The 25836-nt window shown below is 37.9% G+C and overlaps 2 protein-coding genes and 2 long non-coding RNA genes across 6 annotated transcripts; all 4 read left to right on the top strand.

Annotated features, from left to right (window-relative positions):
- The first annotated feature begins 9491 nt into the window (after positions 1–9491).
- LOC113750587 (putative late blight resistance protein homolog R1B-17) lies at positions 9492–11408 on the top strand. Its single transcript, XM_027294549.1, has 3 exons — positions 9492–9523; positions 10065–11257; positions 11371–11408. The coding sequence occupies exons 1-3, from the start codon at positions 9492–9494 to the stop codon at positions 11406–11408; spliced, it is 1263 nt and encodes a 420-aa protein (XP_027150350.1).
- Positions 11409–11583: 175 nt separating this feature from the next.
- LOC113750187 (putative late blight resistance protein homolog R1B-13) lies at positions 11584–13395 on the top strand. Of its 2 annotated transcripts, none has more exons than XM_027294149.1 (2): positions 11584–12488; positions 13378–13395. In XM_027294149.1, the coding sequence occupies exon 1, from the start codon at positions 11677–11679 to the stop codon at positions 12352–12354; it is 678 nt and encodes a 225-aa protein (XP_027149950.1). In that variant the 5' UTR covers positions 11584–11676; the 3' UTR covers positions 12355–12488; positions 13378–13395. The 2 variants fall into 2 exon arrangements, with proteins under 2 accessions (XP_027149950.1, XP_027149951.1); XM_027294150.1 differs by lacking the exon at positions 13378–13395 and adding an exon at positions 12722–12796.
- Positions 13396–13725: 330 nt separating this feature from the next.
- On the top strand, positions 13726–14415 carry LOC113750862. Its single transcript, XR_003464671.1, has 3 exons — positions 13726–13815; positions 14103–14216; positions 14310–14415. It is a non-coding gene; the product is annotated as an uncharacterized LOC113750862 (long non-coding RNA).
- Positions 14416–15388: 973 nt separating this feature from the next.
- LOC113750861 lies at positions 15389–17408 on the top strand. 2 transcript variants are annotated; one of them, XR_003464670.1, is made up of 4 exons: positions 15389–15448; positions 16669–16732; positions 16817–16965; positions 17081–17408. It is a non-coding gene; the product is annotated as an uncharacterized LOC113750861 (long non-coding RNA). The 2 variants fall into 2 exon arrangements; XR_003464669.1 differs by having other exon boundaries at positions 16817–17408.
- Positions 17409–25836: the final 8428 nt, after the last annotated feature.

Here is a 25836-nt window from a genome sequence, read left to right as displayed (position 1 = left end):
AGATCCAAAACAAAGGGCTTTTCGTCCTCTTCAAATGGCAATTCTATGACAAAGGGTTGGTCTGTGACCCCAAACACTTCAGCCTCCCTTGTCAATTCTTTGATCGGTTCCACATACTCCGTATCATCCAGAATAACCCCAATGATATTGGCATGTTCCGGTAAAGGGTTCCTATTTACGTTCGGCCCTTGCGCCTCCCTTTTCCGGATTACAATCTCCCCGGCTTCAACCATATCCTGGATTTTATGCTTAAGCGCCTTGCAATCAAAAGTGGCATGTCCGGGGGCCCCAGAATGATAAGCACAGACAGCTTGTGGATTATACCACGCGGGCATGCCATATGGGTAGGTAGGAGGGGGTACTGTACCAATTTTCCCGGCGGCCTTCAACTGGTCATACAATTGGTCCAGAGGCCTGCCTAAATTGGTGAATGTACGGCTAGGTGGTCGGTTGTAAGGTTCAGGAGGTTGAGGATGGTTGTAAACAGGTCTATTTGGTGGAGGAAATCTTGGGTTATATGGAGGGCGAGGTCGGTTTTGAGGTGGACTTGGTTGGGAAATTTGAAAAGGGGCTGAAGGTGAATTTGGATAGTTTGGGCGAGGTCGAGGGTGGTGGATGTTAGTGGTATATACAGGATACGGGTTTGAATAGTAAGGGTAATGGGGTTGGTAGATTGGGCTATGTTGGTATCGGGGTCGGGGTGAAGGGTTTTGGTTCCAAATAAACGTTGCATCCCCCTCTTTCTTTTTGAACGGCGGCTTCTTCACATTGCTTCCCTGCCCTTGTAAAGCATCCAACTGAGACTTCAGGGCAGAGACATTGACAATCTTCCCGGCTCTCACAAAGTCGTCAAACTCTTCCAATTTATTCACAATTGCAGCAAAAGAACAACCCGTCATACGGAAAATTTCTTCGAAATATGGAGGATCATGCGCCTTTATGAATGTGCGAATAATTTCATCCTCAGTCATCGGTGGCTCCACCTTCGCAGCTATCTTTCTCCATCTCTTGGCATATGTCTTATGATCTTCAGATGGTCGCCTTTTCGTTCCTTCCAGAGTAGTTCGAGTTGGCGCTAGCTCGCAGTTGTACTCATATTGTCGAATGAAGGCATTGGACAGATCGAGCCAGGTCTTCACTTCCTCTGGCTTTAGGTTGGAGTACCAATCGAGAGCATCCCCTTCTAAGCTTTCTGGAAATAATCTCAACGGCAAATTCTCGTCATCCACTGGCTTGCCCAACTTGTTAGCAAACAAGCGCAGGTGCGTTTTAGGGTTGCTTGTTCCATCATATTTGTTGAATTTAGGGGTCTTGAACCCCTCTGGCAGTTGCACGTTCGGAAACAGGCACAAATCATCATATTCCAACACCCCTTGTTTGCTTAAACCTTGGCTTTTCCGGATAAATTCATCAAAACGATCCAAGCGTTTAAGTAACTTCGTATTAATCTGGGCAGACGACTCTCCCATTTCTGGCTTATTTTGAAAAGTGTGCTCCAGCACCACGGGCTCCGCGGTGGTTTGATAAAAAGCTGGTGGGTTCTGATGCATGTTTGGGTCACTTTGAGGCTGAAATCCTTGACCATAAGGAGGGTAGAGAGGAGGATTTTGAGTAAAAGCATATTGCGGGTTAAAAGTTCCCTCAAAGGTGGTTTGAAATGGGGGAATAACAAATGGTTCGGATTGTGGTTGTGTAACGGGTACAGGCTCAGGTTGCACTCCGCTACTAACGAGCTCGTCAATCAACTTCTTCTGAGTGGCCATTTCTGACGCCATTTCCCCAAATTTTGTGAGTAACTCTGTCAACTGAACCCCAGGACTTGCAGCTTCCGGCTGGGTAGTGGCAACGCCCTTATCGGATGATTCTGGCTGAGTACTCATGTCTACACGATTCCTTTGGGCCTTACTTCGGGATCGCGTAATAATGGGGCTTTTCCGAAGAGCTATTTTGAAACTTTACCTGAAATGAAGAAAGAACTCCTTTAGATAAACCAATGATTACTGAATTTCTGCAATTTATTCAAAAAGAGAAAAAAGAAAAAGACATAAGTTAGTAATTATTCAAACAATTCGGATGCATGTCCTATTTGGGGAACCCTTTTTGTGCCAAGGGTAGGCCTAGCATGATGCAACCTTCGGGGCAAAATCCCATTCTCAAACCTGTAAGTGAATGTAGAACCTTGAAATGGAAAGCTTCTCATAAAAGTGTGAAAAAAGTTCAATCTTTCTTTACAACTTCTTCAATGGTCTTAGTAACCATGTTTACAAAATCCCTGTGTCTCAAAAGACTTGTACTTTGTGATTCCCTAGAGCTTCCTAAACTGAGTTTACGAGCTCCTTCCCTAATCCTATCAAAGGCATCTATGGCATCCTCTAGTTTCTCGCTCTTCTTTTTCTCCTTCCTCAGCTGCACTTGAGTATCTTCTAGAGCTCGGTTGGCCATCATAAGCTGGGCTTGAGATTCCTCCAACTCTTTCCTTAGCTTGTCCATTTGCTCTTCGGGACTGGCCGATGCTGATTGCTGCCTTGCCCTATCACGTTCCACTCTTTGTCCGATCCATTCATTGTACCCAGGCATAACTGCAGGTGCCACCTTATTTACCAATTCCAACGGCAGATTCTCAAGTCCTTGCAAATTTCCCCAAGCCTCTAATACCATGCTTCGACTCTCGGTCACCGTATTTAGTCGGAGATCTTCGATCCCTTGCACCATAGGAATGCTTTGCGGGTATCCAAACTGTCTCGTAACCCTTTGTGGAATATAGGCGACTAAACCATTGACTCCAGCCAGAGGGATGAAGTCATGTTGAGTGGTCCTAAAAGCAGGGTCCCTAACCTTGGTCCAATCTAAAACCCACTGTACCTTTTCTGGTGTCAAATTGTTGAATTCCTCAATAAACCGGCTTGACAACGTCACGCGATAGTAGCGGCCGACTCTCTCTCGATGTGAATCAATCCAATTCTCAACTGGAAGGCAAGAACCCAAAGGGTTCAGTGATCTCTTCGCCAAATGTTCCATGATCCACATTTGAAGCAGCAAATTTGAAGCATAGAAGAAACCACCTTTCCTTTGGCAATTGGTAAGGGCCGAGAAGATGTCCGCTATAACAACGGGTATCAAAGTTGGTGTTGTTCCACGAATGCCTAGAAAAAGCCCTTGAATCATATTGATTGTTGCAAACGTCACCTTTCCATGCCTCTGAGGGAAAAGCAACGAGTTGATCAAAACCAAACCAAAAGCTTGCACACGCTTTTCCTCCCATTGCCCCTTCGTTACAAAGAAATCGATCTGATGGCGTTCAAAGGACTCCTTTTCCCCAAACCGGTCGTATAGAAACTTCAGTGGACAAGATCCAGCGTCGGGGTGTTGGTCTAAGCTATTGTTTCGCAATCCCAGAAATCTGCAAAACTGCTCTTTCGTTCCTCTGCTCGGGTATATCATAGGACTGCCTTTTCCTGGTACTTGCAACAATCCCTCTAACTCTTCTAGTGTCGGGGTGAGTTCGCACATTCCAAACCGAAAAACCGAGGCATCTGGATCCCAGTAATTGATCAATGCTTGGATAGCAGATACATTGGGTATTATATCAACCAAGCTCGGTAGATGTCCCACATATTGGAATAATCCCCCAATTTCATAGGACAGGTTGTTCCTCCACTGATTCAGCTCTCGGGGAACTTGGTTGAGCATTCGACACTGCGTCATCTGGTCAGGCAATTCACTTAGATACCATTACCTTGGGATTTTACCCCTTAGGTTAAACTTGCAAAAATGTAAACGTGCAAATCCCAAAAAATAGGGTTAAATACCCATGGGATGAGGGTTGGCTCCCCTAATATGGAAATTGCCTAATTGGCATTCCTTCTAAGTTTTAATGCATGATGCTATTTATTAAAGCGATATAAACATGTGACAAATATGGCCTAGAGGATATAAATAATGCAACGGGGAAAAAGGTCTAAAAATGACATGTATTTATTGAAAGCTAACTGCAAAAAACTGAAGTTTAAACATGCGAGCTATCTAATAGGTAAGTCGCTAAAAGAGTGCCAAAGGGCCTCTTATTACTAAGGCGCATGAATGCAGATCAAAAAAACAATGAAATGGTTAGTGCAGTTGATAGTACACATAACACATTGGGAGCAGAAAAGAAATACAATAAAGCCAGTAAAAGGGGCGGAACCCCTTCCCTCGTGCCTAATGTACTTAAAAGAGGGTGAGGCTGACTTTATCCTAGGGAAATACTAACATGGATGCATGAGGTTGGGGTTCACTAATGCGACTAGACTCGATAAGGCTTAAAAGGTCCCCAAGCCTTCAGACCTAAGGGAATGGGTCGTCAATCCCAAGACCCTCGGTCGGTGGCTCGAGCGGTCCCCTAGGTATTGCTATGGGCGCAAAGCACACCATCCACATACCCAGAGAAACCATTCCTAGTCCTACAAGGCGGTGTGGGAAAGAGCCCACGAAAAATAAAATAAAATGGGATAAAAGCAAGTAAACGTGCACGTATGAAGTGTTTCCCCTATTTTGAGGGAAGAGGTTGAGAACCACGCGAGGCTCTAAAGGTGACACACACCCCCTCCCAAATGCAATGCAAGCGCGAGATAAAGAAGTAAATATACATCCAATCAACCAATCATACGTACGTGAGTGAAGGAATAGTTGAATACGCGTGCGAGGCAAAAGGCCCTAAAAAATGGAAAATGCAACCCTAATATCCAAAATGCAATGCATACAAGGGTAGAAAAAGGAAACGAATGGCTAAATCAAAAAGCTTGGACCCACTTAGGAAATCCCCAGTGGAGTCGCCAACTGTCGCGCCCCACTTTTTTGTAAAAAATAAAATAATTGTTTTTGTTGAATTTTATTGGTTTGGAAAAAGTGAAATTTTTGATAAAAATAAAGATGGGTCTAAATGGGACTTTTGAAAATGCGACGATTTGACCCAAGAAAAATAGTTCAAAAAGGGTTTTTTATATGAAAAATGGAGTCGCCACTTGGTATAGAGTTAGGGTGTACCAAGTCACCCAAAAAGTGAATTTTTAAGGGAAAAAAATAAGAAACCCTTTTGAACGACTCCTAGTCCACGCAAACAAAGAAAAAGGTTCGGGAGTCACATTTGACGAAGGGGAAGGCAAGAAAAAAAATCCAAGGCACCCCTTCGACCTAGCCAAGGCTAGTTGCGCGATTTAACCCTTATTTTCCTAATTTTTCTACCCAAAGTATGTATTTGCAATTTGGACAAAGACTAATGAATGAGAAATGCAATCCTAAATTTTACGATGTCTCTCGTGAGGTTTTTGGTCCCAAACCACATGAATTGTGGCGGCCAATAAAGGGAAACCTCATAGAGGTCGATTGATGCAAATGGTGACTCAAGTGCAAGTGTGCAAGTGTATGAAAAGATTCATGTATGAAATGGTGTAAAAAAAAACAAAGTGTTTGTGTGCGAATGTGTAAAGAAAGTGCATGTGTGAATTTGTATGAAAATCAAAGTGTTTGTGTGTGCAAGTGAATGAAGATAGAATCGTACATATATAAGTGAAACTTGAATTTCATTTGTGAAAGTAAAGTAAATAAATGATAAAGATGTAGTGAAAAATATGGATTGAGAAATGTAAGAAAAATGTGATTAAAAGAGTATGGAAGTAATAAAAATGAAAGTATGACCCTAGGGGAATGCAACAAGTCGGGTACGGGGGTTGACTTCTAACTTTTCGACTTCGATTTTCCCTTTGATTAGAAGGCGAAACTAGCGTGCTAAGGCTATTGAGTAGCCACACTCGCTCGTTTCCCTTACCCAAGGGGGTTTCTCAGGCAAATGGACCCTATAACTAGCATGAAATGCAAAGGCCTAAAATGAAAGGGAAAAGGTTAGAGGGACATGCCAAATGCCATAAAAAAAACTAAAAGAATGCATGACATGTAGTGAACATGCAAACATGTACTAACGAGGGGAAATCCCTAAGGGTCTAGCGTTGGACTAGCCCATTCTATGAATTCCGACTAGTGTTGGACTAGTGGAAACGTACATTCATTCATCACATTCATTCAGGCTATGAAAAGCGAGTAGACATGCCAAACACTTATAAACACATAGCACATAACATTTAGCATGCTCGACTAGATGCAAGGCCCTAACAAAGCAAATTAAACACATAGCAACTAAGCATGCAAGACAAATAAGACGATTAAAGCCCTAACTATTACATTTGCTAGCTAAAACAAAGGGGAAAGGGAAAATGGACCAAACTACTTGCTATGCCCTATCTATTACAAGCCAAAAGGTGTACATATACCCCATAAATGAAAATAAAAGAAAGATTTAAAAATGAAATAAAAGTAAATAAATGAAAGGCACTAATAAACATTTAAGAAAACCAAGTAGGCATGCAATTTTCATTTAACAAGTTGGATCACATAGGGAGATACACAAAAAAGATAAAAGAAAGTATACCGTCCCCTTTTGTGGTGCTAATAAGTTGGAAAAGGTTCTAAATTGGAGCTACAACCACTAAACAAAGGATTAATGCACCAATTTAATAGTAAATCAAACAACACAAATTCTTCAAAAACAAAAATTAAAGAACCACTAATAACTATGAAATTGAACCATTAGATCCCTATTAAAATCAAGTTTGACCAATTCGCTACTGTGAGTCAAGTATCTTTCTCCACTACACTCAAAGGAAGCAGGTAATGCAGCAAAAACAAGAGACAAAGCATCACTTTAATCAAGAAATAATTACAAAAGATAAAAGTAAACATGAAATTGGATCAATTCAAGGCATTTAAAGGAAGGTGAACAGCCCATGTAAAACTTAAAACAAGTAGTGACTTGATTGCAAAAACTAAAGGAATTTGAGAGGTCAATTTGATTGGTTTTCCCAATTTTTTGGGTCATACTGGCATAAGGGGAAACTTGAGGGGGTTAAGAGGCAACTTTGAAACAATTTTTCCATACAAATTCATGCAAAGCTACGTGAGACTTAAACTACTGCAACTAAAAATGCAACATGCTCTCTTTTGCTTCCAAGACAAAACCAAACGCACAGCTTATTGTTCAAGCTCGGATTTCAAACCCCAAACACACTACTTTAATCTAGACCCAAACTTCATACTCACCACCATCCAATCAGGTAGAAAATTTAGAAATATTTCATGCCAAACTCTGGAAAATCATGCAAACATGTAAAGGAAAGAAAAACAAAAGGCTGCTGCAATTCTTCTTAGTTTCACCTATCAAGATCAAATTCAGATTCAAACCTCTACCTTAACCAAAGTTTCCTTAATCTAACACCTGAACTCTGAACTAAACAAACGAGACATCGCCAATCAAACCAACAAAGACGTAAGAAGGAGTTCAAAAATAGAAAAAGCTGATGCAAAAATTCTGGAACAACACTCGAATACAGTTTTTTTTTCCAGCACTTTGTTGGTCATAATCCAGCTTTTTTCCGGCCAAAGCCTTGTATTTGGCACTCAAATCCAGCATGCAACTCCTTAACTAACTGCTTAACATATCTAGTTCAGAAAACAACTTCAATCATCAACACAAAATCATCTAAAAAAAAATCCAGAAACATCCCACAAGCCTCGGATGAACGTGCACTTGGCAGAATTCAATTTCATTTTATTTTTCTGCTTTAAACCCGCTAATTAACTATAGGCAGAACTTAATCATCTTGTAGTTTACTAGTTAGTCGTAATTAGAGGTTCAGAACAGCAAAATTATACCCAATGAAACTACATGACTCAAGACAAATCTCGGCAGAATCCTTTCAGCAAAACAGAATTTTTCTAAGCTCCTTAATTCATCACCCAAATACATAAAATTATCATGCAAAGCCTTAATCATAATAATCATCCAAAAATTCAGTTAGTTAAACATCATTTCATGCTCGAATTACTTCAGCAAAACAACATCGAAGCTGCGGTATCCACTCAGCTTCTCGGCAGAAACAATTACTTCCAAGACAGATTTTCTAATGTTTTGATTTCATCATCCGATGGTTTAAAATCATCATGCAAAGCTCAATTATCATAGTATTAACTAGTTATTCATGGTTACAAACTCAAAACAACGAAATTGAATCACATGAAGCTGCAAAAATGCAGGACAAGCTCTCGGTTCCTCACTTTAGGTCCAACTCACATTTTTTATATATCAAAATTCCCTTCAGCCACAAATTATTAGTCACGGTTTAAAACCAACATGCAACCCGTATTCAACTACATACATGATCAAACAAATAGCTACCCATCAGATTTAATCCAAAACCAATTTCGGATGTCATAAAAAAAACATCTAACCAGAAATTCATCCAATTTTCTCGGTTGACATGCATGCAACCAGCTTTCTGTTCCATTTTTTTTGTTTAGCCGAACCAAAAAAAAAAACCTCCCGCAAAGCTTAATCATCTAATTTCAATTAGTCAAAAACCTAACCAAGTGAAAATCAACCACTTTTCCAGCAAATCATGCTAAAAATACCCATGCAATTTCAAAAAAACTCCATCGGCAAACTGGAAAAATTGTTTCAGCAATCCATCAGATTCCATTAAAGTTTCCAGCCATATAACCAAAATCCAGACCATGTAGCTTACATGCAACATCAAATAAAAAGGTTATCTATCAAATTGGATCCTCAATTAAGCTCAGATTATCACATGGGGTCAGAATTAAAATCACATATCCCAAACTAGTTCATCGGCAGAGACATTTAGCCAAAACAGAATTTCTGCATGCTTCACAACATCATCCGAATGTTCAAATTAACATGCATAGTCTTAATCATCACAATTTCATTCGGCTAAGTACACTTAGATGCTCAGATTGTCCTAGACAAACAGAAATACAGCTGCATTCTTTCATCAGCTCTCGGCAGCAACACTTAGCCAAAAACAGAATTTCTAATGGCTTGATTTCTATCCACCGACTGTACAAGCCTCACATGCAACTCGCATATAGTTTCTTCCACTAGTAATCAACCTAAAAAAATCCAGAAATTACCTCACAACAAGCTAAGCTCCTGCGCAGAAAGTCTGAAAATTTTCTCCCTCTCGGCTCTCTTCTTCCGCGGGGTTTGCTGGCTCTGGTTTGATGAGTTGCAGCTGGAAATGGTGAAATGCAGCTTGGTTGAGGTTGCAGCTGGTGGTTGTTGGTCTGAGGTTGACGGAGAAGGCGATGGTTCCCTGGTCTCCTCCCTCAGCTTACGGCAGAACAGAAACAACAAAAGAAATTGCAGCTCGGCCTCTCCCTCTCTCTCTCAGTCGATACTCCAAGGGAACTACTCACTCACGGCTCACGGATGGAATAGATACAACATAGCAGGTCTCCTCCTTTTTTCCCTCAGCTCCCGAACAGAAAAGAATGAAGCCAAGAGTTCGGCTTTTACTCTTCCTCACTCGGTCGATTGTGGCAGACAGATGAAACCGAAAATGCTCTCCTCTGCTGTAGTGAATTGGGAGTAGTGTAATAGTGTGATAATGGAAGATGCCACCGGCAATAAGGATGGAAGGTGCTAGTATATGAAGTGGAAATGGATTCGGCAGAAAAATGGAATTGTGATCTTTTTTTTTTTCTTTTTTTTCTTTTCTTTTCTCAACTTAATAATTTAACGAAAATAAAAGTAAAACTAAATAATAATAGAAACAACAATTTTAATTACAAACACATCAAAATCAATCAAACTAGAAATAACAAAAATTACCATTTCGATCTTTTCCTTCATTTTCATCATTTTTCATCATTTTCCTTTTTCCTCCTTTTTTTTTTTTTTTTTGAAAATAAAATAACCAAAATAAACAAAATGCCAAAAGATTGAATTTAAGAGGAATGAACGTATTTTGTGAACCATTTTCTTTTCTTTTTTCTCTTCTTTTCCTTTTATTTTACGTTAAAACTTAAAACTAAAACTAAAAGCTAAAACGTGAACAAAATTAATATGACAAATAAAACTAAAAATAAAAGACAAATAAAAAGGTAACAACTAAAATGCAGACAATCTAAAACAAAATCATACAAATTATTTAAAAATTTGGTGTCTACACTCTTGCTAGAGATATTGAGCTTTTGAAAATTGAGGCTGAAGAGATCTATGATAGCATAAAATATGGTAGTGAAACCCAGAGAGTTACGAAGACTGCCATTCACATGCCATCACAAATTGTTGCTCCAATATTTAATGAAGCTCTAGTAGGTCTCAATGATGAGGTAGAAAGCATAATTGATAGACTTACAAGAGGATCAAACCAGTTCGATGTTGTTGCTATTGTGGGTATGGCTGGGCTTGGTAAGACAACTTTAGCCAAGAATGTCTACAGTGATCCTTCAATAAAGTTTCACTTCCATATTTATGCTTGGTGTACTGTTTCTCAAGTATATAGCAAGCACAATTTGTTACTGCAGATTTTGTGTGTTATTGATTCTAGGAGTAGTGACCAATATCATAAGATGAATGAAGATGATTTGGATGCAAAGCTGTACCAGCAATTGAAAGGGAAGAGGTATGTCATCGTTTTGGATGATGTTTGGGACATTGAGGGGTGGAATTTGTTGAAACACTCATTGCCAGACGATTGCAATGGAAGCAGGGTACTCTTAACCAGCAGATTTCATAACTTGTCTTTGGAAATTAGACCTGATAGCAAGCCTCTCCATCTTCGCCCACTTACTAATAAAGAGAGTTTGGAATTGCTGCAGAAGAAGCTATTTGCCAAAGAAGATTGTCCTCCAACATTAAGTGAAGTTGTACTGCACGTAGCAAAATGCTGTAAGGGCTTACCTCTTGCAGTTGTCCTTGTTGCTGGAATTCTTGCTACTACTCAGCAAGATTGCTGGGAAGAAGTCACAAGACGTCTAAGTTCCACCATTTTTGTGGAAAATGAGCACTGTATGAAGACACTTGAGTACAGTTACAATTATTTACCTGATTATTTGAAGCCATGCCTTCTTTACTTGGGTGCATTTCAAGAAGACCGAGACATTTCTATCCGAAAGTTGTCACGGCTTTGGATCTCTGAAGGATTCGTGCAAAAAATTGAAGGAAAGAGTTTAGAGGATGTGGCGGACAACTATTTGATGGATCTGATTGGGAGAAGTTTAGTTATGCCTGCACATAGAAGATCTTTAGGTGGGATCAAAGTTTGCCGAATTCATGATTTGGTACATGAGTTTTGTGTGACAAAAGCAAAAGAGAAAAATTTTATACGGATTTTAAATGTGGATGACCTTGATGCTTTTACTGGACCGTGTAACCCCCACCGGCTGTCCATTTTCCCCACTACTAGTTGGAGACGTATAAAGTCGAGGCTATTTTTTCCCAATTTGCGTAGTTTGCTCTTCGCTAATTGTAATTATGAACAGCAGCTGGACGGAAGCTCACTCAAATTTCTATTGTCTAAACTTCTTAGAGTGTTGGATTTCGGGGAGACTGTTTGTCTATATTTTCCAAGGGAAGTATTATTCCTTGTTCACTTGCGGTACTTGAGGATTAAATGGACATTTGGGAAAATCCCATCCGCAATAGCCAACCTCTCAAGGTTAGAAACTTTTGAGGTAGGAGGACCCTATATTCTTAATTTTCTATTACCGAACGCTATCTGGAGCATTCAAACATTAAAGCATCTTGTCGTTTTCCAAAATCATGGAAGTGGTGGTTTTGAATTTCCCATGGACAATCTTGAAGGCTCCCCAGATTTAGAACACTTAGAAACTTTATCCCTTGTAATCGATCCCTCTTCTCAGAGTCAAAGCTTGCAAAAGATACTCTCAAAGTTACCAAGCATCCGCAGGCTAACGTGCGTGAATGGGAATCGCAATTGGAATTCTGAATGCGACGCATCTGCTGAAAATCACGATGGGATTCTCGTGCTTGATTACTTGAGTCGTTTAGAATCACTTAAGATGGGTGGATTTTCCGGATATCAGTTTGAATTCCCACTGAATTTGAGAAAGTTGACTCTCTCATATAATTGTCAGCCATGGAGTAAAATTTCAGCAATTGGAAAGCTGCCCAACCTTGAAGTGCTTAAACTACACTCTAAATCCTTTGTGGGGGAAAAGTGGGAAATGGAAGAAGGGGAGTTTGGTAACCTCCAATTCTTGGAATTGTCAGGCTTGGGCATTCGCTGGTGGGACGCCTCTTCTGATAATTTTTGCTGTCTTGAGAAATTGGTTTTGCATGATTGTGGTTGGCTGGAAAAGGTACCTTCTTGTTTAGGGGAAACCCTCACTCTTGACGTGATTGAGTTAAAATGGTGTCATGAGTCTGCTGTAAATTCTGTGAAGCAAATTCAGCAAGAGCAGATGGATATGGGAAATAAGGATCTAAAGATCGTTATTATTTAAAATTGATGACAGCCCATGTTTTCTTCTTAGTGCCAACTCAGAAAGATAGTCGATTTCCTCTCATCACATTTTGCAATGGGTACTGTGGATGTATCTTCCTGAGTGGGCAGACAGTCAAAAGCAGAGGGGGTTCCGTAAGATATACTACAGCCGTTCTATTTGTATATATTCAATCAGTTCAATGCAAGCATAACTTTTTATGTTTCTTGGTGCAATTCTTTGGTTCGATCAGTCATGCATTTATGAATTCAGCATTTTCTATCAAATATGTTTCTGTACTATTCTGATGTTCTTATTTCCTTCAATATTTCATAATGTTTATTATCAATCACCCCAATTTCTGAAATTTTCTTTAATATGGCTACAGATTTGTGTGACCCTTACAACCAGCTCAGCACAAAAATATATGCCAGGCACACTTTTCTATTCCTTTTATACATTCTAGTGAGAGTACTAATTTTTCTTTTTTTTGAATCAAATCACTGAATTACCCGACACTTTCTTTTCCCTTTTTTTCCTGTTCATTTTGAAATGCCAAGAATGCAGTATGCTATTGTAACCTTGTAGTACAGATTTTTCTATTTTTGTTCTTTTTCCTTTATTTTTTTTGAAATTCCACTGCAACCATTATTCTCTCTCTCTCTCTCTCTCTCTCTCTCTCTCTCTTCAAAAAGTTCATTTAATTCAAAAACATCGTATGACAAGTTCAATGTTCATTTCACATCTCTAGAATCTGATCTTGTCTAACATTAAACAGTACAACGGAGAGTTCAAAGAACCATCTGCAAATTCTCTTTTGAAAAGCTTAACCAAAAGGCACTTTCCAATGAAGAATTACAAAGATTTCTGTATTCATTCTTGTATGATAAATGCTGTGTAGAAATAAACTAGACCCACTGCAAATCATTTTAATTCATCACTAACAACAGCTATTGTCAAAAGGAAACTATAATTGGAGCAACATCTTAGTATAATGATCAATTCATGCTATTGCTGAGAAATTTTTTTTTTCTGATTGGAAAGGGGTAGAGGAGCCAAATACCACATCGTAGCAGATGGACATGGTGGAGCTAAGAAAAAAGAGGATCTATTACCAGACCTACAGATACACAAGCAAAGCTATGATTCAATGTTGTTTGCTCCTCCATTAGTACTTGACTATGTTAAACCACTCAGAATAAAATTATTTTTCAAAACAGAAAACAAATTTTGGAGGTCCCAATGCTTTAATCTGAACTTCATGATACAACTTTGCTAATTGTGATTACACTGGCAAGCACAGTCCTGAGTTAGTAGTTTGCTTAGCTTTTAATGATATCTGCTACTAAAATGTTCTTTATGTACTTTTTTCAGGCAACGTTAAATACTTCTTAAAACACTATTGTTCCAGTTTCTGAGACCCTCTTCACTGCTGCTGCGGATTCAAATGATCCCCAGAATCAGCTCAGCACGAGCATATATGTAAAGACATTCTTTTCTAATCCTTTAGTATAATTCCTTTTTTGGTTTTCTTATTTCTAATTTCCCCTACTGGTTCAGTAAGATTTTGTCAGAGTAACACAGGCTCTGTTTCTCTGCTCAGAACAAATTGCTCAGAAATCCATTTCTCTCTTACTTCTTTTTGTTTAGTTTTAGTTCATTTAAGCTTTATAAATTGGATATGAGCAAAGAAATTACTCCTACTTCTGCTATTGCTGCGATTCACTTTGGATTTTTTTTCTTTTTTTTTTTTTTTTTGCTTCTATTAGGTAATGGAAAATGGAGGAAAATCTCACTGAGTGACTGTTGGACAAAGTCGAGCACAGGTCAAAGTTACCAATTCAGACACCTGCAGAAACGCGCCAAAGCTGAAACTCGAAAAGGTGACTTGCAAAGTTTTAGAATCCAATAATTTCCCTTATTTTCCTTTCTTTCTGCAGTTATCTTGTAGTTCTGATAACAGTCAGCATAAACAGCTCCTTCAACTTCAATCTGAGAGAACATGATGCTTGTCTTGCATCTTATTGAGGTCGGAGTGCACTCAAATATTACGGTTTCACAAGCAATTGCCTCTTTGCCAATATCAAGTAGGTAAGTCAAGGTGATTGTGTATATAAATCCAGCTTGGAACAGATGTGGTCATGTTCAATTAGCTTGCAAAACTGTTTTATGGGATTTCTCCTGCTTCTTGTTTTTATGTTCTAGAATCACCAATATGTGGTGACTGCAAAGATTTTTGCTCTTGATTAAGCTTTTCTAATTGAATCTGAGCTTTTTTCTTCTTTTTTTTTCCCTTTTCCCCCCCTTTTGACCATCTTGGTAGATGAGTTTGTTCCTGCTTATCTCTGCCTCTTGGCGGAGTTTGTTATGTGATGTTCTTATAGATAGTTCAAAACTTTGCAACTTGGCCCGTAGCCATCATGTTTTGTCATTTTGATGTGCATGTACAAGCCAAATTGAAAAAATTTCCGATGTTAGCATTATAATGTTTCGTTCATTTCTTGAAAATGAACCATTTAATGCGGTAAGTAACTACTCTTGCTGTGTATGTTTGAGAGAATCTTTCCCAATGTTTTTCTTTGAAATATTTCATGATTTTAGATTATCCATCTAGTTGATTCACTGAAATGCTGCTGAAAGGTTTTGGAGGTGGAGGCAATGACCAAACTAAAAAAGAAAAGGAAAACAAACTTGATGAATGGATTTATTACCACATTATTTATGACTTGCCCTTTGCTTGGTAAAGTTGCATCTTGAGCAGGTATCTTTGAATCTTAAGGATCAAAATTAGTCTCATATGAAATTAAGATTTTCTTGGTTATGCAGCTCGTCAGTGCATGTGAAACTGTGAGACAGAGAGTGATGATGATGGCGGCCGTTTTCTTTTTTGATACCTGATCTTATATCAGAATCTTGAGTTTCGCATCTTAAGAAAAGAAAAGTTCCAAATAATTTCGGCACTGTTATTTAAGCAGCCATAGTCAATTATTTTGGAAACAGTTCTGTATTTGTAGATTAGCTCTTATAATACTTCAAATGTATCCAGGTACAATATGTTTTTTGTTGCTGATCACGAAGGAGAGAAGGAGTTCCTAGCTTTGAATGTGTAGATCAGGTGCCTTTTTTCTTTTTTTCGAAACGATATTTGATTATATTACTTTCAAAACATATGCAAGTGCAAGCAAAGGCTCGAGTTAACTTTACATTCAGTGTGCTTGACACTGAGGAAACGAGAGTTCCTCATCGATTGTGATGCCTAAGGCATAGATGCTAATCCTAGAGATTAGATGATTCTTATCACTATTAGCTAGACAAAAGGAACACATATGAAACAGCCCTTTCAATTGGCCAATATCTTCCACCAACATAGCTATTCTAATATCACTTGCCTTCTGTGCTCGAATGTGGTTGAGGAGTTGCTTGTTTTGCACTTGGAATTCCACTTTCCTTTGTTGCAAGGTGGTAGCTTTGCTCATGGCCAGCTTTAGTGCCACTGCCTCGTGAACCAGGAAAGATGGAACAAATTTTAGGTACTTGCAAATTGCTATTACAAGTGATGCCCAGAAATTGAACTTGCTCTGAACCATGTCATTATCACGGTCAACAACCCACTCTAAGTTTGAACGAGTCGTTTCTTAACACTTCAGGGTGAACTCCATTACCTTTAGCTATAAGTTGCTGGTGTAGCCGGTTGTGTAACTCCTGCTGTTCTAAAAATAGCTAGGGAAGTACTTTGTGCAGCATCTGCTCTCTCTCTCTCTGACTCTGCAATTCTTTTCAACAAATGTTCTGGTCATTGGGCGTGTCTGCAGTTTTTTCCTTGTGCCATTTGATATTGGTAAGAAATTCTGAGAAAGCCAGCAATACATGTTTTGCTTGCTTGACCATCTGCTAAACTAGCATCCCAAAAAGTTTGTGCATGTCTAATTCTTATTCTCTATTGCTTAGACTGCTGAAAGTAATGTATTCAGGTTGTCCACTAATTTTAAATTAGTCCTTAATGGAGGTTTTAGTTCATTAAAGATGCTCAACAAATGAACTCCATTTGTGAAGTCTATATATGTATTATCTGTTCTTTCCACGAATACTGCCCTTAGACTTGAAGACATTTGGAAGCATCTGAAGGATTAGTTGTATCTGATGGTGATGAAACCTAGGTGAACATGGTACAATTAACTATTAGCTTTGTGATTACCAAATATTTTTGCAATTTTGCCCAATATAAGGTTGTATAGAACACTTTATTTTTGCTCTGTTGCTTTGCTTTTCTTTTGTTCCATTTGCCTTGCGAAGTTGAGAAAGGGCATTTACAAAAATCTATATTCCTTTATGCAGGTACTCCAGAAAGAACATCTGACATTTCAAGAGACATAGGAACAATCCTAAGCTGTCTTAGCAGGTTCAGTATCTTTCTCTACTAGAAACTTTATGCTTTTAAATTCATGTATGAATATCAAATTCTATTTTTTTCTCTTCCTTCTAGGTTCTTAATTTAAAGCACCTAAGAAGCAGTATACCATACAGAAGATTGCAGGAAAACCAAAAGAAATTGACAAACTATTGGAGCATGCATTGATGACGTGATCATCTTCTTGGATGGCTGGCCTGCATCAAATGCCTCAGTGAAGCAAGGTTTGTGGCTGAAACCATCCGATCTCTAGTGTTATCTCGCTCATCAGAGGCTTAGCATGAGCTGTTTAACCTACATTCTTTTGCCTTTTTTTTTGGTGGATCTGCTTCTTGACAGAGAAGCCCTGGATTCCAATGTTGTAGCTCACCAGTCTGCCATCGTTATGAATGTTTGCTCATATATTTTCCTTTTGCACTATCTACAAGTGTCCATTGCTCTTCATGAAGACCATCTCAATTACATCAGGAAGACATTAGACAGCAATAGAAATTGCATTTGGTCCCTTTGTATCCGCAGTTGACAATTCAGGAATAAGTTTCATTGCCATGGTTGCTGGTTCCCAAGTTTGTTCCTGTTGATTCAATTTTTTTGTCAGCTTGGCAAAGTTTTGAATTAGACTTATCAGTTATATACATGGTAGGTGTTAAGAGAATATAAGTTTCTTGTAGATAATAAATTAGTAAGGGTATTCTTGTAAATAGTTTGTTAGGTTTGTACTCCTATAAATACTAGTTGGTCACTCATAATACGGTGATTAGATGTTTTCCTCCCAAGATACCTGTTAACATGGTATCAGAGTAAAAGTCCTAGGGTTAGGGTTAAATATCTAGTCAAAAGTACTGTTCAGCCGCACTATTCATCGCGACACTGTTCACGCATTACTGTTCACGGCGCAAGTACTGTTCACGCCGTTACTGTTCACGCGTACTGTTCACACGTCACTGTCATTTCGAGTTTTGACCCTGTCTTTGGTTTGACGTGCTATTTGTCATGGTTGAAAGGTTTGTTAATGCGGTTACCACTGACCAAATTGAATCGAGTTTTTCAGCACATGGGTCCCAGAAGACTGTTACTATATCTGAGGAAGATTATGTTAAATTCCTACAGTACCAAGCTGCAAATCACGCATCTCTTCCCTCTGCTTCTTTAGCACAAAAAGGTAATGACTCATGGATTATTGATTTCGGGGCTACTGATCATATGTCAGATACCTCTAAAATTTTTTCTAATTTTCAAGAGTCTACTCCCTTTCCTCATGTTACTTTAGCTGATGGATCTACCACTAAAGTTAAAAGACTAAGCACTGTAGAAATTAATCCATCACTTCCGCTGTCTTCTGTTCTTTACGTACCCAATTTGCCCTTTAATCTAATGTCTGTTAGTAACTTCACTAATTTTTTACAGTGTACAGTTATTTTTTCTCCTGATTCTGTTGTCATTCAAGATTTGAAGACAAAGAGGACGATTGGTGGAGGGCATGAGCATAATGGTCTTTACTTTCTCAACTTCAATGGTCCGATAGCATGTCCTGCTACTGTTTCTCCTCTTGAAATTCACTGTCGTTTAGGTCACCCGTCTTTACAAATTTTGAAAAAGTTGGTTCCTACTTTGAGTCAATTATCTTCGTTAGAATGTGAGTCTTGTCAGTTAGGAAAGCATCATCATGTTTCTTTTGCTCCTAGAGTCAATAAACGGGTTTCTGAACCCTTTTTGTTAGTTCATTCTGATGTTTGGGGTCCTAGTCGAGTCACTTCAAAGTTAGGTTTTAAATATTTTGTAGTCTTTGTTGATGATTTTTCCAGAGTTACATGGCTTTATTTAATGAAAGATCGTTCAGAATTATATTCCATTTTTTGTGCATTTGTTACAGAAATAAAGAATCAATTTGGTGTGCCTGTACGTATACTTTGCAGTGATAATGCGAAAGAATATTTTTCCACTCCTTTTAATACCTTTATGACTAAGTCTGGTATTATTCATCAGTCCTTTTGTCCTCACACTCCACAACAGAATGGAGTTGCTGAAAGAAAAATTGGACATCTAATCGAAATTGCTCGAACACTATTGTTGCACATGAATGTGCCCAAATAATTTTGGAGTGATGCAGTTCTAACTGCATGTTATTTAATTAATCGCATGTCATCTAATATTCTTGGAAGTCAATTACCTCACTCCATTCTTTTTCCTCATGAACCTGTGTTTAAATTACCTCATCGTATTTTTGGATGTGTGTGCTTTGTTCATCAGCTTGCTCCCGGGGTGGATAAATTATATTCTCGTGCTATTAAGTGTATTTTCTTAGGATACGCACGAGCGCAAAAAGGGTATAGGTGTTACAGTCCAGTTTTAAATCGATTTTTTACTTGTGTTGATGTTACTTTCTTTGAATCCACTCCATATTTTATCAAACAAAGTATGTCTTGTGAGTTAGACCAGTGTCCCTCTTTTTCCTCTCCTGTTTTACCAGTCCCTTCCCCTTTATTACCTGAGTTATCTAGTCCACCAGATTCCATAACTCGATTATCTCGTTCTCATCTTCAAGTTTACTCTCGTCGTTCCATGGTTGAGAAAGTTCCTGATATGCTACGCACTTCACCAATTAACTCTCAATCTTCAAATCCAGGTATGACGCCCTCCTCTGAGTTAGATCTTCCTATTGCTTTACGCAAAGGTAAGAGACATTGTACTTCCCATCTTATTTCTAATTTTGTTTCTTATTCTCGTCTCTCTATGTCATATTCTTCTTTTGTTGCTTCCCTTGATTCTATCTCCATTCCTAAGTCTATTACCTATGCTCTTAATCATCCTGGTTAGAGATTAGTTATGCAAGAAGAGATGTCTGCTTTGGAACAAAATGGTACTTGGGATCTTGTCCCTCGTCCTTCAGGTAAGCCTGTTGTTGGTTGTAAATGGGTGTACACTATAAAAGTGCAGCCTAATGGTCTATTGATAGATTGAAGGCTCGTCTGGTAGCTAGAGGATTTACTCAGGTGTATGGAGTAGACTACTTAGAAACATTTTCTCCTGTTGCAAAGATTATCTCTGTTCGTCTTCTTATCTCTTTGGCAGCAACTTATAATTGGTCATTGCATCAGTTGGATGTGAAAAATGCATTTCTGCATGGAAATTTGGAATAAGAGGTATATATAGAACAACCTCCTGGATTTGTTGTTCAGGGGGAGAATCCGCGGTTGGTTTGTCGTTTGAAAAAATCCTTATATGGATTGAAACAGTCTCCGAGGACTTGGTTTGGCCGGTTTAGTAGTGTTGTCATGGAGTTCGGTCTGACAAGATGTGGAATAGATCACTCTGTATTTTATTGGCATTCTAATGCTGGTAAAATTTTATTAGTTGTTTATGTGGATGACATTGTGATTACAGGTGATGATGTTGTGGGGATCCAGAAATTTAAATCCAATCTACAGGCAAACTTTCAGACAAAAGATTTAGGTCATCTACAGTATTTTTTGGGTATTGAGGTAGCTCGGTCTAAATATGAAATTTATTTATGTCAAAAAAAATATGTACTCGATATGTTGAATGAAATTGGGATGTTAGGTTGCCGACCTGTGGATACTCCTATGGATCCCAATATGAAATTAGTAGGAGATCAAGGTGCATTACTTAATGATCCTAAGCAATATCGAAAACTTGTGGATAAATTAAATTATTTCACTGTAACGAGACCTGACATTTCGTTTGCAGTGAGTGTTGTGAGTCAATTTCTTGATACCCCTCGTACTAGTCATTGGGATGCTGTTATACGGATTCTCAGGTATCTTAAGAGTGCTCCTGGAAAAGGGTTGTTGTATCAAAATCATGGACACTCTGATAATGAAGGATATATTGATGCAGATTGGGCTGGTTCTGCCTCAGATCGAAGATCGACTACAGGATATTGTGTATTTGTTGGTGGTAATTTAGTGTCGTGGAAGAGTAAGAAGCAAACAGTTGTATCCAGATTAAGTGCAGAATATGAATACCGCGCTATGGCTCACACTGTGTGAGTTGGTTTGGTTGAAGAGCATGTTACTGGAACTTGGGTTTGAGCATAAACAGCCTATGAATTTAGTGTGTGATAATCAGGCGGCTGTTCATATTGCGTCTAATCCAGTGTTTCATGAAAGGACAAAACATATTGAAGTTGATTGTCATTTCATTCGAGAGAAATTGCTTGACGGGGTCATCAAGACATCTCATGTACCATCTGTATGTGTTTACCAAGAGTTTAGGGGGATTTAGGGTGAAATACATTTGTAACAAGTTGGGTGCTTATGATATATATGCTCCAACTTGAGGGGGGGTGTTAAGAGAATATAAGTATTCTTGTAGATAATAAATTAGTAAGGGTATTCTTGTAAATAGTTTGTTAGGTTTGTACTCCTATAAATACTAGTTTGTCACTCATAATATGGTTACTAGATGTTTTCCTCCCAAGATACCTGTTAACAGTAGGAAACTAGTACTATGGAAGTTCAACGACTCTCAAAATATGTCTCATTTCTCATCATGATTCCAAACTTTGTTGTTTGGTTATTTCATTTCTCATCATTTTCTGAAGAAAACCTTATGACCTTTGTGTACGCTTTGGCAAACAAAGTTACTAACAAGTGCGGAGTCTACATATAACAATTAGTTGATCCACAGTCAAGTTTTACATTTATAAAATCTTAAATATTCCACATGCAATTTTTCGCAAGTATGCGAGTCGCTTATTAAGCATAAGGGTATTAAGTGTCGATCCCATAGGAAAGATTATCAACTACTGATGATTTTCGAACTTCTTTATTATTTAGATTATCACAAATACAAAAGATTAAATCTACATTACAAATATGAAATAAAAGTAATAAAATAATAATAGAAACCTTCTAGAGGTACGGAATTCCTAACTACTTTTGTAAATGAAATTACTGGTTAATTGAATACTATTGTCTTGGCTAGTTATGGTATAATTTCCTAATACGTGATACTCTTGTAAATGAAATTACAGGTTAATCAAATACTATTATATGGGTTAGTTATGACGTAAGTTCCTAATATACATGATGCCCGTTTTTGCCGGTATATCAACAATACCTATAGTTAATTCATACCTACTTTCGTGGTTATGAAACTAACTACAAATTCATTTCTTCTATAAAATTACATGAAACAAGTCACTAAAACCACAAACATGCCATATGTATACACATACAAACAATTATTATCCTCGCTTGTATTGATATATTTTTTCTATTTAATCTTGCTTATCCTCCTTTACATTTATTTACCTTCCAATATTAATCTTATATTTTCAAAATTATAACATCTAAAATATATTTTAACGATTGCTCATTAGACAAACCGTTTTTTTAGAAGGAAAATTATTTCAATGACATTTTATTGCTATAATAAGTTAATAAAATCCAGAAGTTCTCCAAACACCAATGTATTACTCCAAATCAAATTTGTTAAGCTCTAATTCAGTTCTAGCAAGTCAACCTTAAGTAATTACCGAATTGAGCTCTTCCTAATGGCTGACATGTAGAAGCTCAATTTCGTAATTATGCGTTGCCAGTATGAGACTCCAAGAACCACATCACTTGGTGTAATTGGGGTTGCATGGCAATTAGTTGATCACATTGATCTATCATACCAAGAAATTTTCTTCTAAATATACCAAGAAATCTCATATCACTTGGTGTAGAAGCTCAATTTTCTTCTAAATTTTCGTAATTTTCTGTTACCGAACACTATCTGGACCATTAAAACATTAAAGCTTCTTGTCGTTTCTCCAAATATCGGACGTGGTTTCGAATTTCCCATCGACAATCTTGAAGGCTTTGCAGACTTGGAAACTTTATCTCTTGCAATCGTTCCCTCTTCGCAAAGCTGGAAAAAGATACTCTCAAAGTTTCCTAGCATCCGCAGGCTAACATGCATATGAGTTGAAGAGAGAGCATCTGCAGGAAATCATGATGGGGATTAGATTCTCGTGCTGGACTACTTGAGTCGATTAGAATCACTTAGGATGAGGAATTTTGCTGGATCTGAGTTTAAATTCCCATTGAATTTGAGAAAGTTGACGCTCTCAGGTAATCGTCAGCCATGGAGTAAAATTTCAGCGATTGGAAAGCTGCCCAACGTTGAAGTGCTCAAATTATGCTATGATTCCATTGTGGGGGAAAAGTGGGAAATGGAAGAAGGGGAGTTCGGTAACCTTGGACATTCGCTGCTGGGAAGCCTCTTCTGATAATTTTTGCAGCCTTGAGAAATTGGCTTTGCATGAATACCATTGGCTGGAAGAGGTCCCTTCTTGTTTAGGGGAAATCCTCACTCTTGACATGATTGAGGTAAAACGATGTCTTGAGTCTGCTGTAAATTCTGTGAAACAAATTCAGCAAGAACAGATGGATATGGGAAATAAGGGTCTAAAGATCGTTATTGTTAGATGAGAAAATGGTTAATGGTCCACGGTTTTTTAGTAATCTGTCAATTCAGAAGGAGAGTTTCTCGCATCGCTTTTTTGCAACAGGGAAGCTTTCAGGTATCTTCTTGAGTTGGCAGAGAGTCAAAGCAGAGAAGAATTTATTCATTAGGTTTAGATCTACTATCACAGTACTAATTGTATATGTTGAATCAGTTCAATGATATAATTATTAATGTTTCGCAAAGCAAATTCTGGAGGTTCCCAAATTTTTTATTTGAATAGTCATGCATTTATGAAATCAGAACTACTTATCTATCAGATATTTTTGTAAAGCGTTCTCCGCATTCCTCTTTTTTTTTTTTTTCTTTTTGGGTTCATGTTTGATATAAATTGTCCCAATTTCTCAAACCTTCTTCAATATGGATACATAAAATCCTCAAGACCAGATGAGTGCAAGCATAATTGCCAGGTACACATTTTTATGACTTTTATACATATAAGCTTAAGTAATGCAGAATAAATTTCTTTCTTGAAGCAAATAGCTGAATGACCTGAGACTTTTTTCTTTTCCTTTTTATTTTAAAATGCAAAGAACAACCTTGTTCTGTAGAATATGTGCATATGGGTCAATGACAGTTTGGCGAACATGAGAATATGTTTTTTCAGTTTTTTTCTTTATCGATTATTTACATTCTAGATATATGAGTTTGTTCCCGCTTATGTCTGCTTTAACCAGAGGTTTTGGTGTGTCATGTTCTTGTAGTATGTTCTAAAGTATGTGAATTAGTTGTGCTTTAGACTTGGCCATTACCCATTTTCTTTTGACACGTAGATACGCATAAAGAAGCCAAAATCAGGAAAAAAAAAATTAAGATGCTGATACAATATGTTCTTTATTTCATGAAGATGAACCCTGTTAGATGGTTCTAGTAAATGTACATCCTTAATAATAATTTGATTGAAGAGATTTTTCATGGAGGAAATAAGGAACGGAATTAAAATTTGATGAAAGAACTTATTACGAGATAAAAATATTTAGACTGTTACAATGTTCTTCATCCGATTTAGTATGCATTCTGACTTTCCAGTTGCAATTAGTTGGTAAATTTGCATATTGAGCAGGTGGCTTTGAATCTATCAAAGTTTGTCTGATTTAGAATCAATATATTTGACTTGTGCAGTTTCAGTGTGTGTTTTGTGTGTGTGTGGGAGACAGATGATGACCATTTTAAGCTGTTTTGACAAATCATGCAAACAGATTTCAAGTTTCAACAATCAAAAGGAAAAACATTTGATTTAATTTCTGCACTTTAATTTAAGCAAATCTTTTGTGTTTTAACCTAGGAACGATTTTGTTGCATTTTTGTGAGAATAAGCTTCATCAGTGCTTCAAATTTATCCAGCTTCAATATTTGTTGGTTGCAGATCAAAGAGGGAAAAGAAGTTGTTTCAAGAATTGTAGATCAACTTCCAGCCAGTGGAAAATGGAAACGAGCAGAAAGCAGGAATGCCAATTGAATGAATATCCTGAAAATGTTGACAGATGAATTCAGGGAAGAGAAAACAGGCTCTAGCTCTCTGCAGGTAGCCATCACTAATGATGCCTGAAAGTGAAACAAGCGTTTAACGATGCCATGATGCCACTATCGCAATTCTGCATTGGTGCACTGGTAAGTTTGTACAAGTTTTCTAACACTTCAGAAGTTGGACTACATCCTTGATTATAAGTTGCTGGGTAACTGGCAGTGCAATATCCATGTAACTTCTGCTCTTCTAGGAATGGCTATGAAAGATATTTGTGCAGGTTTTTTTGTTTTCACTCTCTCATCTTTTGGCTGTGGGAAAGGAGGGAGGGAGAGGGGATACAAGGGGCTGTAGAAAGGAAAGTTATCTGGAAGATAGCCAGATTGTCGTTGTCTGTATAAGAAGCTGATGCTCAATGCTGTCACATTTTGTGTCTTGCACCATTTGATATTCATCCAAAATAGTCGAAGGGCCGTATAGTTTGTTGCTAAACTGGCACAGCCAAAATGGTTTTTTTTCATGTCTAATTATTAATCTTTATTCCACAAAATTGGAAAGAAGATGATGAAAGCCATCTGTTCAGGTAGTTCTTCATGTTTCCATTAGCCTATAATCTGGAATTTACTTTACCTATTTGGTGTTTTGTAGTCAATATATGTTCTCTCTGTTCTTTCCGAATTTCCGCATAGTCCTTTATGCAGGTCATCCAATAAAGAGCATCAAACATATATTGGAATTATACTTGAAGCTTTTTGCCTGTAATTGTCAGGTATAGATGCTACAATTCTCTATCTTTTTCTTCTACTAGTTTCTTTCATTAATTCATGTACCTAATGCAGCAGACTACTATATAGAAGGACAACCAAAAGAAATTCACAAACTACTGGAGCATGCGTGGACTAGTTGATAGTCTTTTGCATTACTGGCCTGCAGCGAATGTCTCAACTGGAAGTATTTATGATGCTGGCAAGGTTGTTCCACTAAATGGATCATCTAGTGTTATCTCACTTACTGGAGACTTTGCATGAGCTACCTAACCTTCGTGCTGTTTTTTTTTTTTTTTTTTTTTTTTTTGAGCTTTTTCTTCAGAGAGAATCCTTTGATTCCTGCATTTTATCTTACAGTTGTGTTCCTTCACTTGCAATATCCACAAGTA

Source organism: Coffea eugenioides, chromosome 10 (genome assembly GCF_003713205.1).
Source record: "Coffea eugenioides isolate CCC68of chromosome 10, Ceug_1.0, whole genome shotgun sequence".
NCBI classification, from domain to species: Eukaryota; Viridiplantae; Streptophyta; class Magnoliopsida; order Gentianales; family Rubiaceae; genus Coffea; species Coffea eugenioides.
The sequence above is the reverse complement of the archived record's forward strand: the minus strand, read 5'-3'. Positions and strand labels throughout refer to the sequence as shown.